Source organism: Mycteria americana, chromosome 3 (genome assembly GCF_035582795.1).
Source record: "Mycteria americana isolate JAX WOST 10 ecotype Jacksonville Zoo and Gardens chromosome 3, USCA_MyAme_1.0, whole genome shotgun sequence".
NCBI classification, from domain to species: Eukaryota; Metazoa; Chordata; class Aves; order Ciconiiformes; family Ciconiidae; genus Mycteria; species Mycteria americana.
Genome location: NC_134367.1, coordinates 62,390,512 through 62,409,777, shown reverse-complemented (window position 1 = coordinate 62,409,777; position 19,266 = coordinate 62,390,512). Strand labels below are relative to the sequence as shown.

The 19,266-nt window shown below is 41.4% G+C and overlaps 1 protein-coding gene across 1 annotated transcript in view; it reads left to right on the top strand.

The window, feature by feature from the left end:
* Window positions 1-19,266, top strand: part of SAMD3 (sterile alpha motif domain containing 3) — a 41,219-nt gene that overhangs the window by 10,865 nt on the left and 11,088 nt on the right. The window contains exons 5-7 of the mRNA XM_075497345.1: window positions 4,883-5,068; window positions 5,377-5,461; window positions 12,432-12,593. Coding sequence (XP_075353460.1) covers window positions 4,883-5,068; window positions 5,377-5,461; window positions 12,432-12,593 — 433 coding nt within the window. The remainder of the gene's footprint in view (window positions 1-4,882; window positions 5,069-5,376; window positions 5,462-12,431; window positions 12,594-19,266) is intronic.

The window sequence follows — 19,266 nt, the reverse complement described above, 5'->3', positions numbered from 1 at the left end:
TAAAGCTGCTCTGGGAAACGGGCAGCTACAGTGCGTCTGTCAGCTCCTGTGTCCTAGCCTCGCTGAAGCCAACGCTGCTGCGGGTAACCTCTTGTTCAGTCTAAACGATACCTGCCCCTGCGTTTAGTGGGAACTGAAAAAGTAGGAGACATCATCAAGCACTAGGTAGACTGCAAATCCCAGGCTTTAGGGAATAACTGGGAAACTGCATTTGTGCTGGAAAGTAGGGAACAGCAGTGAAGCACACGAAGGGAAAGGCATGAGAATCTTTTGGGCACAGATCTCAGAACTGTGAATAGAAAATAGAGCCCTATTTTGTCCTACTATTGAGAGGGGGAAAAAGAGTTTCTTTTGATATTTCACAATCTGTCATAATTTCTTCCTTTTGATGGAAATAACTTTTACAACCTTAAATATTGTCATAAAGTTGAAAGCATATAATACATGTGTTAGTGAAATGGAACATTTTCTATAGCTGCAGACTTCCTTTCCTTCACATCTACAAGTTCTAGGTTTTCTTTTCTCTTCTGTTTCTTCCTTGGCTTTGTAGACATGGACTTTTTTCCAGCCTACGGATCTTTAGACAGGAGTCTCCTGCTGATGTTTGGTGTAGACATGTGAAAGGCTAGACCTTCACCTGTGAAAAATGAGAATCTATTGAGGCTCCACCCATGCGCTGAGTTTTATCTGGACGTGCCAAACGTGGGAACCCATTGATGTCGTCAAGGTTCTACTCAACTGTAATGTCCTCTGAGTTACTGGGACCTAAGCTGATACAAGATGTAGCAAGGGGTGCCATAGACTCATGGACTTTAGTAAAGTAGACCTACAATGATAAAAACATGTAGCACACATCTATTTATGTGTGTGCTCAGTTGTTCTTTAAGTCACCTTTTTTTTTTTTTTAAATGAACTAGATAGATGCAGGAAACTGATCCTTCTTACCAGTATGCTCAGAAGCTTAAAAATGACAAAATCAGATGATCTAGTGTTTGAACCTGTTTCTAGGTCTCTACTGCACTTTGCACAGCAGTCTTGATTAAGCTGTCTCTATTGATGCCAAGATTATTTTTACTGACTTGTTACAGCTAATTCGGGCAGTTTTGTGTCTCTGCATGAGGTTGCACAAGACACTGAGCTTGGAGACCATGATCTAAAACCTTCATCGAATGATCTGGGTGGTGCTGCAAGTGTGTAGAATCTTTGCCTTTTTAGCAGTAAAACAAGATATTCCCTGTGATTAGGGATCCCAGGGGTTATATAATTCAAATAGGTGGGGGTTTGGGGGGTGGGTTTTTTGTTTTGGCTTGGGTTTTTTTTGCCAGCTGAAGGAGACAAAAGGCTCCTCTCAAAATGATGTTATTTTATACTTTCGTGTCTCTGTAAACATGCTGTGTATGAGCAGTGTAAGGCTGTAACGGAGCCAAAGAAACAAATAGCTGTGTGAAAGAGTGCTGTGACTTAGTACAGTAAGTAAAGTGGTCATCTGCAAAAGCTGAGTCAAAAGCTCTGTGATTAGTTGTGTCCTTGCTGAGGAGATGCGTTTTAGGATGCAGTTCCATATTGTAGCTAAACATAGAGACCAGCTTGCTTCCTCTGCGCTGGTATTTGTCTCACCTCATGGGCAGCTATTTTGGGGACCTAAACAGTGAGAAAACCAAACCAAGAAGAAAAATGAAGAATTTAATCACTGTAGCTCCTTGAAGTAACTTGCTGCATGGTTAGAGGCTTCCCAATACATGTGACAGGGGGAGAGGGGGACTGGCATTTGGCAGCGGCTAGCCATCGGATTGATTTAGCTGCAGCATCGAATGTCTCAAACTGAGAGAAAAGAAAAGATGTAGTAATTTGTGTTTTGGGATCTTGGTCTTATCTCTGTCTCAGGTGAGCTAGAAGACCAGAGAGGGATGGTTAGAAACAGGCTATGTGTGTTTGTACCTAAGTCTCCAGCTGTAATGCTGTTCTCCACAATCAAGGAAGGTCTTGGCTATGCGCATAAATCACAGCGCACGTACAGTTTAACTGAACTGTTCTTCTAGTTAAATAAGTTTGCATGTGAGCATTTCTGGGGATAAAGTTTAGTGTGGAGTTGTGTCTCTTTTCAAACAAACTTGTATTTCATTGTAAAATATTACTGCACATATTTAACGTGACTGCCCAGCAGCAATGATTTCAGCAAAAGCTAGTAAAATATTGAATCTCTTGCACTGTGGAGACTAAAGGAATTTTTGGATCTTGTTTGGACAGCAAGGAAGTATTTTCTGTGTTGGGTAAGGCTGAAGAGAAATGGAATTTGGAGTATTTTTGTTGCACTGGCAAATGTGGAGGGACTGGTGGAGGGGAGAGTTACCACGCCTCCCTGGCTATTAGCCATCCCAACTCCAAGAAAATTTTATTTTCAAGTAACTGAGTACAGTTCAGTTCAGTTGGCCTGAGCTGAACCTGCTAAACTGTTCCACTTTTTGAAATGGCAATTCAACTTCACTGGTATTAGCTACAAATTACTGCACGTTTTAAACTTCTGTACATTTTTGAGCTAGTTTAAAGATAGCATGTTGAAAATAGGCTGCAAGTTACTACATACTATCTGCTACATCACTTTCATCAGTAAAGTTGCTGGAAGTACAGGATTCAAACTCATAGGCTGCAGAGCTCCTCGTTGATGCTACCTACATTGAACATCTGCACTTTATTTGCACAGGAGGGATTTCCAAGTGATTTCAGAATCTGGGTTCCGTTTTATTTTCACATTTGTATATTAATTTATTACCAAAAAAGGACATGAATGTGTCTGTGTGGATATGTTTGTCCCTTCTCGTGCAGCTTTTCCTTCTTTTTCCTGTAAGTACTAATAGAAGGTCACTACACTCTGCATCTACTGTTAACCATCTGTGTCCCATAAAATCTGGTGAGCTTGGAGAGACAGCAGGCTTGGCCACTTTGTACCTGTTTTGCATGGGGAAACAGCAGTGCTGTAAGTACTGCTACTACTGTTAATATAACTATGAGGGTCAGATGACAGTACCCAATCCCCCCCCCCCCCCCCCCCCAGCACTGCATTACAGTTTGCAGTAGTGTTGGGGCTGGTAAAGTTATATCGTGGCTTTAGAGCTTTTACCAGCCTGCAAGCTAACAGCCTACATTAAAAGATGCCAAGATGGTGTGGCAGCATAACCAGGTCAAGAAGATTGGGAGTTGTAGGCTAACCTACTCAAGGAGGCATTGAGGCTATAACTATGGCTATAGGGGCCCGAAATAATCTGCCTCCCAGGTATATAGTAATCTTTAAAAGTGGTGTAAACTAAGCTATTGCAAATGCTCATCCATTGGTATTGCAGCTGATTTTGCCAGCCTAAAGGTATTGGCTACCATGGGTGGTTGTCTGGTTTGTTTGTTTGTTTTTTTTTCACATCCTTATCTGAAAGAGGCTGGCTAGCAAAACCTCCCAATAAAGGCCTTGCTAAAACTCTTCACAATTACATTTATATCTATATTTATTTACATACCTAGCTCTTGTTTATAGGCTACCATAGACACCTTTAGGAGTGAAAACTTGTTCATGTTGACTGAAGCTTAGCAGTATTTCCCTCCATAACTTTCATAAACCCAAAATCTAGTGCATCTTGGAAGGGACACTAGAGCGTGCCTAGTCCAGCCATGTGTCTTTTGTGTGGGAGCTTTCACCTACCAAGTGGAGGGTTCCGAATTTGAGACACATACAGTGTAGATTTCAACAACTGTAGTAACTGTCTTAATTTCCTTCATAATTAGTGGAGAGAAATAAATGAGAGAGAACATCTGGTCTGATTTAGATGTCTTCTTGTTGTTCTGTCATCCTTCAGTGGTGTTTATCTCTCCTCAGTGAATATAAAGGGAGTGCAGATGATTAATTCAGATATAGATCTTTGTATATTTATACCGTGTAAGCATCTACATTTGTAATCTATAACGAAAGCATTTTATTTTAAAAATTCTTTTAAAAGTCTGGTAGTTGTTTCCAAATTCCTCTCTGCAATTTAAATTAAAGCAAACAAATTGCAGTGATACCACATACATAACAGGACTCTTTAGTTGTCTTTGGCACCTCTCATTTGAAATTTCTTTATTGGGTCTGGACTACTATGACTGGGAAGCTGTCTAGGGCTGCCAGAACCACTCCACCTTTTAGGTGGCTCTTGATTGACTTCCAGGTCAATTTATCTCTGCCTTTCCCTGTGTTCCTTCAGAATTAGGGTTAGGCAGGCCTGCTGGAGGTGGGAAGCACTTGGGTAGCCCCTGGTGATATCCTGCCTGGGGCTCACCCCAGCTGGGGTGTGACACTTGTAAATAGTGCTGATGGCCTTCTTGGGACGGAGCTGGGGGTATCTGGGGCTGTGCCTGCTCTGTTTCCAGCCACTGAGCTGGTACCTGCCTTCATCCGTGTGCTGAGAACTGCCTTCATCCCTCCACTGCTTTCCCCTTTGGGAGGACAGTCCTAGCTAATGTCGTGTGTAGTATTTTACTCAATTAAGCCGTTTGCTTACTCTTACTCGTAAGTTAGCAGAACTGGTAGGAAACACATTATAAATGATGACACAGATAAAGTTATTTTGCAACGGTAGCAAGTCCCCAGTGACTTCTTCTGCTCTGCCTTCTGCTTTCAGTTAGTGACCACTTTCTAGTGTCTGGTGATTAAAATATTTCACATTTGACATCTGGTTTTAACCCCATATGTTTTGATTGTACCTTTTGTAGGTATTCTTTATGTAGAAAGCAAGCCTCAAATTTCTATAGCAATAACTTTGCTTTGTGTTGAGTTTTTGCTTGCATTTTTCTTTCTTTCTTGCCTGCGTTTCCATAGAAGAAGGATGTGATCATGATGATATAATCTTCTCTTTTACAGAAAAAATCTGAAATCATTTTTTGCAAGATACAAGACGTTGCAGTGGACAAGTTCCTATGCTTTGCCAGACTTCCCTTACGATGTCATGTGCATATTAGCAGAAAAAAAATGCCCTGATCACAGTGTGAGAATAAGGATTATTGAATTTTTGCAAGCAGACATGACAAAATACCTAGAAGGATCACTGTGAGTAAACATTGTTAGATTTATTTGGGGGCAGTACCTATTGGCTGCAGAAGTAAATTTTCAAATGGATGTAAAGCCATTCTCTTTAATATGCTTGCTTAAATAGAGGAGGCTAAGGGCCCAAAACCTGTTCAAGTCAAATAGGGAGATTTCATGCAAATCTTAAAGCTATTCCCTTTGCTATTTGGAGGGGAATCAATAGTCTTAGAAATAGTCAGTTTAATGTATATCAGTATAGACTCCAGACAGTGTCTAATACTGTCTAGAATACCCCCTATTTCTCTTACATCTCCGTTTTGTTTGCACAGGTATCCAAACAGTCAGCAATATAACATTGTTGTCAATGCTCTACTGCAGGCATACCCATTCCTCGATGAAGATGGGAATGGCTTTGTAAGTATTGTAAAATTGAAACATACAGAAATAATTTTTACTTTTCCACGTAATCGATCACAAGAAAATAACCTAGTTCAGAGGAAATCAATATCAATTTCTTACAGCTCTGAATAGAGTCAGTATGTAAGCTTCGTGTTGACACGTTTGGCAAATCACATTCTTATTTCATTACATTAATTAAAGATTAATCCAGTCACAGCCATTCCTCAAAGCCACTGTGAGATCATGCAGACCTGTGCATCAAGTCCCTGGTTGCTTGTTGGGTACAGTTTCTTTCTGGATTGATTTCCCCCAAAGGATAAATTTAAGTAAATGTGACTTATTTTTGTTTTCAAAAACAAAGAAGCTAAGCCTTTAGAAAATTGTATGAGGACCAACGTACGACTGATGCTCTTGCAATGCATTGAATCACTTGTGTGTTAGACGTCTAGCTACAACATGTAGTAATACTACTGGTTTAGGTATGTTGGGAATCTAGGCCTAATTAAAAAAAAAAATTTAAAAACACTGGTTGGGATTGCAGTGGGAATATAACAGAAAGCAATGGAAGGAGATGACTTAAATTTGAACTACATTTTTTCACTCTTGTGACCTAGAATACATATCTGTGGCCTCGGAGGACAGTGTTCACCTTTTGACTTCACATCATTGCTTTGCCATGTGATACTTTTATAGCATCTTGTAAAAGCTTGTGAGACTCAGTGGGGATTGTTAGCTTTAAATGTATATAAATGTATATCTCGTGTACAGTTACTGCAGAAAGCAAAATAATTTTGAGAATAAAAAAAAAAAGTGAGGATTAAGCAGTGGCTATTCTAGTTCTCCCCTGAGCCCAGGCATTGTAGGAGGGAAGGGACTAAAGAAAACAAACACATCTCAGAAAGGAGAGAGGGAGCAGAAGGATCAGAGAGCTTTGGTCCACCCTTAGTTTCAATCAGGATTCCTCTCTGAATACCCCAGTGGGGGTCCCCAGCCAGGGTCCTGGGTAATGCTACAGCTTCATCTGGCTCCCTTTGTGAAGGGGGGCCGGAATGACATTCCGGGCAGGTCTGAAGACCTTTTTACAGCCTTTAACTTTTAAAAACTGTTTTTAAACAGAGGTTCTTAAGCTAGGTTTTCAAAGGGCTTTCATTGCAGCAGGACCATAGACTGAGTGAAACTACTTACAACTCCATTCTTTGGGAAATGGCTCATCGCTTCCCAGATTGATCCCAGAATTGGTGCTGGCAGAAGTTGTGTGATGGGGCAGAAACTTCAGAGTTGTTCTTCATCTTTTGATATTTCTCTCATGCTTACTAGAAAGCCTATCTGGAAGAAACCACCAGTAAGCGAGGAAGCTGGAATTAGCAGTTTGCAATACCACTAGTCTGATGCTTCTGAGCCAGCCCCTCTCCATTGCTTGAGGCAGGAAAAAATGCACTAAAGGTGTATGTCTGCATACCTAAGTTTGGAGGAGAGGGTGAGGATGAATTACTATTTTTATTGACCCTACTGTTAGACATCCTGTTCTTCCTTCACAATCATAAAGGCTATAAATATTTCTTTTTTTCTTGCTCTGAGTTAGTTGTGTGTTGCAACAGCTTAAAAACTCTACAACATATGCCCAGCTACTTATCATGAGGCTTGCAGTAAAACTGAATTAATATACCTTTAAGCAACAAATGAACAACAAAAAATTGGCTAATCACCATTCTTTCAGCTTTTCTCAGAAAAAGTGTCTTCAGCAGCTCAAAAAAGTAAAGTGTTTGTAGGCTTTTCTTTTAAAATTACGTCAGATTAGCATGGGACACTAAGAACTGCTGCTTGCTATTCCTTATAACAGTACTGAATCACAGGTCTTGTAAGATGTAAAATATTACTTACTGAGAGGTTTTGAATACCTTAAACTTGTTTATCTATAATAGACAGTTATTACAACTTTTGAATAGTACATTGAAAGTATTTAAGAAAACTATAATCAATAAAATAACTCGGAGGTAAAGCAGAAAACTATTTGGAGACTGATAGCTAAATGTAGAAAAGGAACACTGTAACATGAGAGTAGTATTTTAAGCAAAAATGCTAGTTAGATTCGTTATTTAATAATGTATACATAAACTTCTGGAGATGCAGTTCATATAATGTGGTTTTGGTGCCTACATTGGGAAGGGAGGAATAGCACTGTGGAAGTTCTTGTTTCTTTCTGTGGTCTCCAAAGGGAGCCTCGGGTGACCAGCTGTACACAGATGTCCGTGTCTGATAGATAACCCCCTCCTTTTGGTGTGTTGTAAGGCTGGAGAAAGGGACGCACCAAACATGGCAATTCAGTTGGGCAGGCCTCTGAGAATAATGGTTCCAGGACTGGTAGATTAATAAAGTTACCTGAGTTTATTTAGAATACCGGCAAACATGTTTTCAAGTATTTGGACTTCTAATTTCTTGTCAAAGTTACAGGAAGAAGGAAGAGTTGCACACATTTCAGAAAAACAGAAGGGCTGAACATAGTTTGGAGTGCTAAGTTTTGCATTCCCTCTGGCATGCTGGAGCTCACTTCTGCCATCGGATGTTTTCCTTTCTGCCGTGCAAAATGCTCTATCCTACTGTATTGTTAATGATGATAATTTATTGCTCTTTATTTATTGCTGTGCTACGTCTCGGTTCCTAGGTTCAGTTAAACTCTAAATCCACGCTTAAAAGCAAAGCAGTTGCTTACCCTTTGGGGTGGAGGAGCAGCCACAGCATCTGCTGGGGTCTGCAGAAGGCTGCAGTAGTCCTTAATGAGATGTCCTGAGAAGGCCTGTCAGCGGTGTGATTTTTATTTTTAACTTGGAAGTCTTATGGTTTGGAGCCCTTCACCAGAAATGTGATGACACCAGGATGTCTTGTCTGCTGGAAGGGTGCAGTGGAAACTGTTCTGGGTTCTTCCACGGCCAGTATGCATGCCTGTGCGTGGTGTGGGTGGGCAGGGGCAGCCCGTGGGGCATTCTGGCTGAGAAAAGGGAAAGCTCATGAGAGATCTTGAGGTTCCAGAGCTAGCTTTTTCTTCTGACCAAGAACAGAAAATCAGAATGTAAAGAACTTGATGTAATGAAAAACTTGGAGAAACTTTGAATTGGAAATGTCAGCACTTTCGTTGCAACATTTTCATGGAAATGAAATGGCTTGGAAAATTGGAAAGGGGAAGGATCTGCTGGAAAACATAGAGGAACAACAACAAAAACCCAAACCTAAGAGTACCTAAATTCACACCAGTATTTTCATGACAGGAAAAAATTTACTTGCAAAACTTTGAACATTCCCCCCCCACCCCACCCCAAATACTGGACACTTTATTTACAACTTCAAACTCTTTTAAACAAGTGATTTAAACAGTGTGTGCATTATGTAGAAACATAGTCCAATATTTTCAATCTCATACTGTTGCAATGAGAGGTCATTAAAGGTTTAGTGTTTCAAGATTTGTTAGTAGATTATCCATAATTCTATTTTCTTGGTTAAAAGGTTTCCTATTTAATTTTGCAGTAGAGAAAAATATGTTTCTGTGCCATTATTGGCCCTTGTCTAATGGAATATAGTCTAAATGATGGTAATGATCCTAAATGAATAAGTTTAAAAATAAGGTTACGAATAAGCTACTTATATAGTATGACTTTAAAAAGAAGGTTATTTACTAGGTCACTGTAGAAGCAGGAATTAAGAAAGAATTATCTGAAATCCTAAATAATAATTTTAAAAATTAAATCATTTTATACTAAAAGCAAAACTCAGTTAAGAGGTCCATGGAGCACTTGGAATAAAATTAATTTCCCCACCCTGTTCCAAGATTAGCTTTTGGAAAGAAGTGCTTTAAGGTGTTTACCTAAGGAATTTTTCCCATGATGTTTTATTCTACTTAAAGAACAATGTTATCCTAAGGTAACACATACAACACTTAAAAAAAAAAAAAAAACGAATCTCCGTTTAATCATGAAATAGATTATTAGATTTTCGATCCATAATGTAACCAATGCAACATTTGTAAGTAGTTACAGACAAATAGGTTATATAGAAAAAGCCAAGGTCATAGTTGCAGCAGTCAAAAGAAAATTGGCGTGACGCTGTTTCTTGAGCACTTGCAAGATACTATTCTATTTGTATTTATTCCTTTTACAAGGGTTACAACCAACCATTTGGAAAGAGTCGCTGCCCTTCTCGTTTCATTTCAGCCGACAATTGAAAATCGTATGATTTCAAGACAACCGTGCATGGGGAAGGAGAAGAGAGGGCGCTCCCATCCGCGCCGCCCGCCCGCGGGCTGCGCGTAAGCGGCTGCCTTGAGCTCGGGGCTGCCCAGCGGTGCCGTGGTGCCGGTGAAACCCGGGATCCCAGTGCTGACATGCCTGATTTATGTAACCGCTGCGCACAAAATGATTATTCGCTAGGAAATTACTGCTTTTAATCTGCATGTAATCCTTTCCCTCTTATGTCAGATAGACACAGACTAATCCTTCTGCTCCCTTACAAGCAGTGTAAACCTTCCTGGGGTGGTTTGGCCTTTTTTTGGGGCGGGAATTAATAGAAAATAAAGTTACCAGCTCAAAAATGGTAACAAAAGCATCCTTTTTAGAAGATGCATTACCCGCTAGGGAAACCACATAAATGTGTGTGCTCCCAGTCTCATTCATGAAATAGGTATGTGAGAAGGGACTTGGCTAAGCTTATGAGAATCCTATTATAGAAATACATTTAGTTAAAACTCTTAATTTATCTGAGGACAGGAGGATGAAACAGATGAATGTTTTGAACTCTGAGGGGTATTTAAAGCTCTGTACAGGTGTCAGCGTATTCTTTCATGTGGAAGAATAAGCAAAAATGTCTTCTAGCCAAACAAAGGCTTTCAAAAGAAAGAAACTGCAAAACTCAGCTAAGGGGATATTTAAATTGTCAGCTGCTAATATATTCTGGAATGATCATGTTTTAAAATATTTTAACATCTGTTAAACACTTCAGAAAAGCATTAAGCTAAGGTTTTTGTTTGCTTCTCAACAGCCTTAAAATAACAATGTTACAAATAAATTTTGCTAGGCATATAAAGTTGGGGTATTTGCATCAAAATGTAAATGCATAGGGCCAGAATTATAAACATATTTAGGAACCTTAGTGGTGCAAGTGGATAGCAAGTGGGATTTTTGTCAAGGCATGTGGTCACCTTACTGCTTTTGAAAACAGTGCTAGGGTGTAATACTCAAATTGAGGCTGTAAATACGCCTTGTGAGAAGACCAGGTAAGCAGTTGTGCTCTATTTCTAATCGTTACGTTTAGGTTGGTGATGATGTGATTCCTGTTCTGGCAGAATCCTAAGCCTGAAGCTTACATACTAGAAACGCAGATGGGTTTGTTTTCTTTCCAGTTCTCAGATGCTCACATGTGACTGGCAGTGAGAGGATATTTCCGTAAGAGCCCGTAGGTGGGTGGCAGAAAGCGTCCCCTGGGGAAGGGCACCTACCCCGGCTGGCCCCGGTGCCCAAGAAGGGCTGAAGTAGATGCCACAGGGGCTGTGTTCTCGTAGCTCTTCCGCTCTCATTTTTCACCACTCATGGAGCTCTTGCTTTTAGGATTGAGGACCTGTAAGTCAGCTAGTACCCTAGGGAGGTGGGAGCAGTATTTTCAGCAGGAGAAGGGCAAGGTCACGCTGCCTTCGCCGCTGACTTTTAAGAGAGTCGCCCATCTGGTCCCATGGGTGAGAAAGGCAGGCATGTCAGACTCGCTGCAAAGATACTGTACTACTTGGTCTACTTTCACTGAATTCTGGTTTACACCAAAGTTAACCCCTAAAGTCATATGACCTTGACTAATAAGGGACATCATTTTGGTAAGAAATCTGGCGTAATCATTATTCTGTATATTGTGTTTTACGTCAGTGAGTACAGGCTTGAGTATAGTAGTGAGTGAGGATAGTATTGGAGTCAATTTTAGAAAATGAAGTAACAGCTATTTGAATCTCTCTTGCCATGTCCTGTCACTTTCAGTCACTTTTCTGACTAATTTTTGTTCTCTCTGACTGCTGAGAACCTTCAATAACTGAAATGCACAGTTGCTTTTGAGGATCTGACAAAACATTTTCAATATTCACAACTGCAGGGTTTGCCTGCAGACATGTTTAGCGACCGTGGCTCAGTCGGTAGTTAGCGTGGCTAGGTCCCGCCATGGGATGCGCAGCCGGGGACTGCAGGTAAACAGCCGTCTGTCCATAAGGATGCACAAGGAAGTTTGGCTGCTGAGGAATGATGAGTGGCTCCATTAAACAGGGACTGCATCCACTTGCAGTGCAGAACTGCCTTTAAAAGTCGCAATTTGCGTGACTTGAGAAGTCTCACAAACGCTAGGACCTACTTAAGGGATCCTTTTAATTTGGTAATTTTGAATTGAGTTTAATAATACACTTGATCCAGGGTAACTGTAGGCTTCGGGCGAAAGGGAGCATCCCACCATGTCTTTCCTGCTCCCTTGTGTTAGGCACAGTAATCATACAACTGCACAACCACTCAGAGGCAGGGGGAAAATAATCCACTCAAAAAACAACCCCCACCATTAGTTTTCTGTGGCATCAGTGAACTGATCTGATTCACTGTGTAGTTTCATGACCTGATGTCGTCAATGGAGCATCCAAAAGTAGAGCTGAGAAAAGGAAAGCAAACTGCAGTTTCACTGACAGCTCTGGTTATATTGGATAAATCTAACCCTTAGGTTCAATTACTGTCATCCTTAATGAACCACGCAGTGCCAGTAGCCCTGCTGTTTAGTTGCCATAGAGTTGTATACCACAGGTGCTTGCATTTCCTTGAAGCCACCGGTATGCTGATGCCACCCTATGAGTCTTTTTTCTGCTCAGTAGCAAACACTTTTTTTTATAAAATAGAGTTAGATAAAACAAAGTGACCTGCTTTAGGAATGGGGCAAATTCTTGAAAGATACTGGTAATGACAGATTTCCCCCTCCCCCCATGCAGTTGCTATGGAAACGGGCCCTTAAAGATCGTTTCAAATATGTGCGGAGACCCATTGAAGATGATGAGCAAGTCCTGAGAAACAAGTGCAAGTTTGGCCACAGGCGAGGACAGACCAGGAAATCTTCATTTGCTGAAAACAAACCTGATGATGTCCAGGTGGAGGTAGAGGTAAGATTTTTTTGGTGCTTAACTGAGTACTGTGTCAGCTCCTCTGCTGACGGTAAGGTCACCAGCCAGTAAAGAGGTCCACAGAGATCACCAGCCACAAAGCGATCTCATCCTATTTAAACTCATTTTGTATAGAGTTTGTCCTATAGCCAGACCCTTGATTTTTTTTTTTCCCTTTTTGGCTAAGTATCAACAGTGGAGCTGAACCTGATACTGGATGCCTTGCACATTTGTTGTTGTTTAGAGTTGTTTTAGCAGGGCCTGTTGTGATAGGACAAGGGTTAATGGTTTTAAACTAAAAGAGGGTAGATTTAGACTAGATATAAGGAAGAAAAGGGTGGTGAAACAGCAGAACAGGGTGCCCAGAGAGGTGGTAGATGCCCCATCCCTGGAAACATTCAAGGTCAGGTTGGACGGGGCTCTGAGCAACCTGATCCAGTTGAAGATGTCCCTGCTCTTTGCAGGGGGGTTGGACTAGGTCCCTTTCAACCCAAACTATTCTATGATTGTTGCCAGTTGGACATAAAATTCTGTCTTTTTTTTTAAATGCAATATTCCCATTCTGCTTTAGGTTATAGACTTCCAGTTAGAGTGAAAAACAAGAGAGGCTTATGTCTTAAGAGCTGAAACCTGTGTACAAATAAGAATGCAAAGTGATATTTGAGCTGGTAGCAAATGGCTATATCCTACTGTCACATTGCACTTTGTTATGTAAAAGCTGTTTGTGTTGGTGTGTGATATACATAGGGATGCTTATGAATGTATGCATGCAGTTGCTGTGTTTCCCTTCAGTTAGAGAATTGAGAGAGCTATCACTGTCCAGTAAGTGTTTGAAGCATACTAATTAACTTATACACTTTCATAAATACATTAAGGTTTCAGTTATGCTTTGCCAACGCTCCTCACACTTCCTCCAGTGCTGCAATTAGAATGTGGTAAAATTTAAACAATTATAAGAATGTGATAAGATACGTAAGCAGATATTTGACTTCAGTTTACATATGCCCATCCTGCTGTTTACCAGACACAAGCCTTTAGGGCAGCAAGAGTGGCTTACTGGATGCATTTCTGCATAGATTGCCCTTGCATTTGAAGGTAGCTGTGGTTTTCTACCCAAAAACCAGATATATGTTTTGGTTTGGTTTTGTTTTTTTGGTGGTTTTTTTTTTTGTTTGGGGGTTTTTTAGAAGCTTCAGTAATTTCTGTTTATCCCCTTTTGATTAATGTATGCAGGAATAAACACTTCCCTCTTTTTGCCTGCTTTAGTTGAAATGTTTGCAGAACGTGTGAAGTGAGAAACCTTCAATTTGGGTGCAAAACAATAAATAGTCTTGCATGTGCTAAAGGAGAAATGACAGGCTCCTGGTTTTGTGCACGCATGAAGAGTTAGCCATCCTTTATCCGCTAATGCTTGGAGAGGGCAAATGTGGGTCTCTTCTGTCACATCAGCTAGTTGAGAAGGGCTTTTGCAGTGACCCTGTAGGGACTGCATGCTCGACTTCGTGTGTCTGTAGAGAAGGTGTAACTGCACTGCGCTGTGCATCTGTAAATTAGGAATCGCCGCTCTTTTTGACTGCATTGCCCAAGGCCATCACTGGTCATTCCTTGTTTGCTTTAGAAATTGAAGAAGAAGGACGTATGTTGCACCTCTTCTAAAGTCCTAGGCATTTTCTGCTAGCCTTAATGTTGTAAGCAAATAAGGGTTAAACTGGAAGGAGGCAAGAGGGTGCTGAGTCTCCCTGAACAACTTTTAATTTCTTTCTCTTATTTTTCCTGTATCCTAAACAGCAGGGAGATATAAATGGAAGAATTAACACTTCTGGAGCCTTAAGCCTAAGGCTTAAGAATGAGTCCCACAAAACTGAGGGAATCATACCTTTCTTAGTTTTAAATGTGTTTCTACATTGAAACCAGGTATGTCTGGCTGTGAGATCCTAAATTATATCTATTATATCTGAGATCCTAAATATATGCAGCTGAACAAGATGTTTGTTTGTCATTCTTTTAAACAAATGCAGTGTGTGGGGCTTAATTTTGTGTATTTTAGAACACACATAAAGGCACCTTTCTGCTAATCCTTGGCACTAACTACTTTGTGGTAAATTGAAACTGCTAAACAAAGAGTCTTCGCTTCAAAAAATAAATATTTGGTCTAGAAGCCAATACCACAGGCAAGACCAAATGCTTTTCAAATTATCATTAGCCAGATCCCCTTGCCGCCTTCCCTTTTCCAAGTCTGGAAGAACAGATCAGCCTTGCGTGGACTAGAAGCCAACGCATCAGGATTATTTGAGGTAAAAGGGTGGGAAATGAGTTCCAGGTTAAGGAGACCTTTGGTGAATAATCAGTCAAGGATTCCTAGCCCCTTTGTGTCTCCACGCTCTGCCTTAGAGAGGCAGAGTAGGATATTTAGGGCATTATAGGTCAAAGCCAACTGGCAAGCAGTGCAGATGAAAGAGCACATCTGTTCCCAACAGATGACCTACTTACCAGCCACACAGCTGACTTCTATATTGAGCTTTAGTTTCTGAACAGTTGTAAGATGTAACTCCGTCAAATGTGCTTTGTGTCAGTATAACCTTGGATTGTTAATGGTACGAAACTGATAAAAAGATTATTTACTAATAGGAATGCCTCACTGGTATACCTGGCATTTGTTTTAATATAAAAAAAGTAATAAAGCTGCTATTACTAATAAAATCCTTGACTACTCTTTCTATTTTATCATGTGAAAAAACAGTTGCTTGCCAGGACGAGCTTCCTGTGATGTTTTGGGATGTGCTCAGAGCCACCGATGATGTCTGCCCCTTGGTCTGTCCAAGCTCTGTTACCTGCCAGCAGGCATTCCTCCTCCAAACACAGCACGAGTGTTACTTGGCCTCCCATGCAGAGCATTGCTTCCAGATGCAGCATCTGGCTTTCTCCTCCAGTTTCTTCAAAAAAAATCTGTTGATGTGTTGCTCATCACAAAGCATTATATTCAAGCAAGATTGAAGAGTATACTCATTTTAGAGTGGCTAACATCACAGGAAAGGTCTTGAGCCCAGGGCTGTAAAATGATGGTAAGTAAGCACATAAACCCCTGCTGGAGGTGTCTGTCACCGAAGCAGGTTTTGCTTAAAATGATGCTCCCTACAAATATTCATGAGGTTGAGCCACCACTGGAAAGAAGCTTGGACCGTGCCTGACACAGACATTAATATGAGCCTCCACGCCTGAGGGATATTCAGAACTTGATCAGGAAAGCCTTCTTAATTAACAAATTTTCTGGCTATGGAGTGAGAATCCTCAGTCATTTTCCAGTCAGGCAAATATTCTGGAGCTGCAGTAATCCAGGGGAGAGTGCTTTGTAATGATAATGACCTTCATCTGCTGCAAATGGAAGGTATTGTCCATGAGAGGGGTGATCGCACCTTGAAAATAAGAAAGAAAGGCAAGGCAGTCTCCCCTCTGCAGCCAGGGTGGGATTGCTGCAAAGGCAGCCATCCAGTGGCTTGTTCTGACTGATCTCCTTATTCTGTTTTTAGCATCAAAATGGCACCATAAAAACCTTCCCCTGCCCTAAGGAATTATTGGGCTTATGGTCCTTCAGGCTATGAGAGAAACCACCTCCTGCCAGTTGTAACAGGAGAGGCCCTAGACTTGGGGGAGCCAGAAGGAACAGGAAGATAGGACACTCTTGGCGTGCATCTTTGGCCAGAGGATTACCAAAAGGCAAAAGGTGATGGAGAGGGAAGTGCGGTTAGAGCTGGTGATTGGCTTCCATATGATGAAAGCATGTGGTTCAAACACTAGCTTAGTCATCACAGGGGTGGTGACCAAAGAGCAAATTGTCCCTTTCAGAACTTCAAGTTCTGAAATCTTGTCAGTCTTGAACTGTGCTGTCCATGGGAAGTGTGACTTCACAATCAATTCATTTAGCTGAAGACAGACATAAAAATGCCCACAGATACCCTGCATGGCTCCACCTGCCAATCCAGAAGGGCACCCATAGGTCCTGTGTCATATTCCGCTACTTCCAGAGGTTTCTGGGATACCCTTATGACATCTCAAATGGCACTAAATAGCTGTATCTATGCAACTGAATCAAGCTCCTTCAATCCACCCCAGCTGTTGTATGAGAGAACCTGTCAGCAAAGGGACTATGCAAAGATATCTTAAGTTAGCTGCATTTTAAGGGAATATAACAGGCTAGAAGACTGTTAGTAGTTCATGATCTTAAACAAAAGTGGAGAGAGAGAGTCCCTCTCTAATGCCTCCTATTTCTTACATCCTGTGACAACCTGTTTGTGAGGTCATCGGGGCTTCTCTGAAGCTGTCGCACAAGTAAATTTGGAATTAGATGTGAAAAGGAGAGATAGACTCTGACAAGCCGTTGGTTGACATAGGGGTAGATGTTTGCAGATAACTGGGCGTATTTGCCACACCCAGTAGAGCTGGGAATAACATAATTAAAACAATTTAAAAGGGTGCACCAGCAGGCCATCTCCTTTCTGTGTCTATGGCATAGAGGTAAGAAATGTTTTGGTGAGTACTTAGACTGGGAGAAGCTAAGACTGGAAGAAACTTAAACTCATTCAGTTGGACATCTGCAGATATTATTCCTGTACAGGGAAGATAAGCAGGAATGTTGAAAGTGGTGAATGTGCAAATCCTCTCCCAAGAGGACCAGATGAAAATCAGAGAAGACCTCTGGCCCAGGAGGTATCCAGGTAGAAGCTCGGCACCGTATGCGCTTGTTTTTGTGATATCATGCAGTACAAGAGTGGTGAAGCTGGTGAGAGCATTCTTGCCATAAGGCTGAGGCTTCCCCTTAACTAACGAGGCTCAGAGAGCAAGCTTGTCTTAGAGAGAATGGATGGGCCTCCTGGCTTTAAACAGGAGGAGGGTTGTTGAAAAGCTGTGTGATGGGCTTCCTGAGTTTGGCCAAAATCTGCATTAAGATCACCTGGGGTGCCCTGAGCCAGATTTAATGAGGAGCCAGATTTAATTTTTAAACCTGCACAAAGCACCTGGTTCAGGGCAGATGTAGAGGACAGTCCCTGACCCAGGCAGCAGGAGGGAGCTAATTGTTGAAGGAAGCCAGCCATTTAATGGGGTGAAGCAGAGGATCTGTGCTGTCTTTTGCCATTACCCTTCCTCAGCCTGCGCAACCTTTTGCCAAAGTCAGACTGATAGCTGAAGCTGGCAGTCTGCTTGAAGCCTCTGGGGGTGGTCCTAGGGCTCATTGTGAGGAGAAAAATGGTGATGGAAAAGTTGCTGCTTTTGGGTGCTTCACAGAAGTTTACCTTGTTGGCTTTATGCTCATCATGATCTGGAAATTGTCTTTTCTGATGAAAGAAGGAATCGGGATTGAGTGATGTCTACCCTGTGAGCTGGAGTTCCTTTTACCTCGAATTAGGTAAATTAGGCAAGTCAGTCATTTCCTAGAGATCTGCTGTTCTTTGAGGTGATAACTAACATCATGTTTGTCAATGAGATTATGCCACTGCAAGAGTTAGAAACTTGAAACAAGGTTTCAAGGAGTGTGGAGAGAATAGGATTTCAGAGGCAATGGCTGGAGAAAAAGGGAGGAATGAGGAGGGGAAAAAAGGCATCAGCAAGAGAAAAAGGAAGCCAAATAAATGTCTGTAAAACTCTCCAAGGATTAACAACTTGTGCATGAGATGCAGAAACTCTCTTGGCTGAGTCTTGTGGCTGAGGGGCACTATTGGCCGGTACAGCATTAGGTGCCATCTATAGTTTGAATGCTGTACGCAGATGAAGCAAGGGTGATAGCCCCTTTTCCTCTAAGATCGAAAGTCTCCAAACCAAGAGCTTGAATGTCTGCACAGCCGGAACATGAGTGTGCATATATGAATGACCATTCAATGGGTGTACTGTTGTAATGTGATTTTTTTTCCACTAAAACTTCGATGTGCATACGTAGTGTGTGGTGTTGCTTAGCTAATATTTTAAAATGCTTTTAGAGTCAAAGCAAAAGCTTTAAACACAAATTCCTGGTGTACATCTTATGCTTCACCTTCTTATTTATGTCATTCAGTATCTCCATTGTTCTGTGAGTTAACATAAAGTGTGAAATACGGTTGTCCCTTGGTAGAGGAAAACAGATTTCACCCATTTTGCTTATGCTGTGTGTTTGGCAGTTTACAAATCAGAAAGCAGTTGTGGCCAGAAATAAACTGACTGACTTACGTGGCTTTGAAAGTTTGCAGTTAGCATTGGCATGTAAGTCTAGCTCTGGAAGTATCTGCCTGGCTCAAAAGGGTAATTATGTGTAATTAAAGCAGAGCCTGCTTTAATTAAACATCTCGTTTGAGTACAAGTCAGTGTGGATCCTGCTGCAGTAGGTTACAAGCTCATTGTGCATGAAAGCAGCCTGCCCGTGCTGTTTCACCTGTCTTTGTGTTCAGTGTTGGACATGAGAAGTGGCACAACTGCCATGTCTTCTCAGTTCTCTCCCACCCTCTGGGGCAAGAAGGTGGTTCCTGAGCGGTGTCCAGAAGTTACTGCCTGCCTTTCAGATTCAGACTTGTTCCAGATCAATCTGGGGTGTTTCGGGTTTTTTTGAGCAAATCTTCACTTTCTAAAGATCATAACCTGGTTTGAGCATTCCTCTTTTTATAAAATGCCCCAGTGTTCAGCATACTAAATGTCATTATGATGA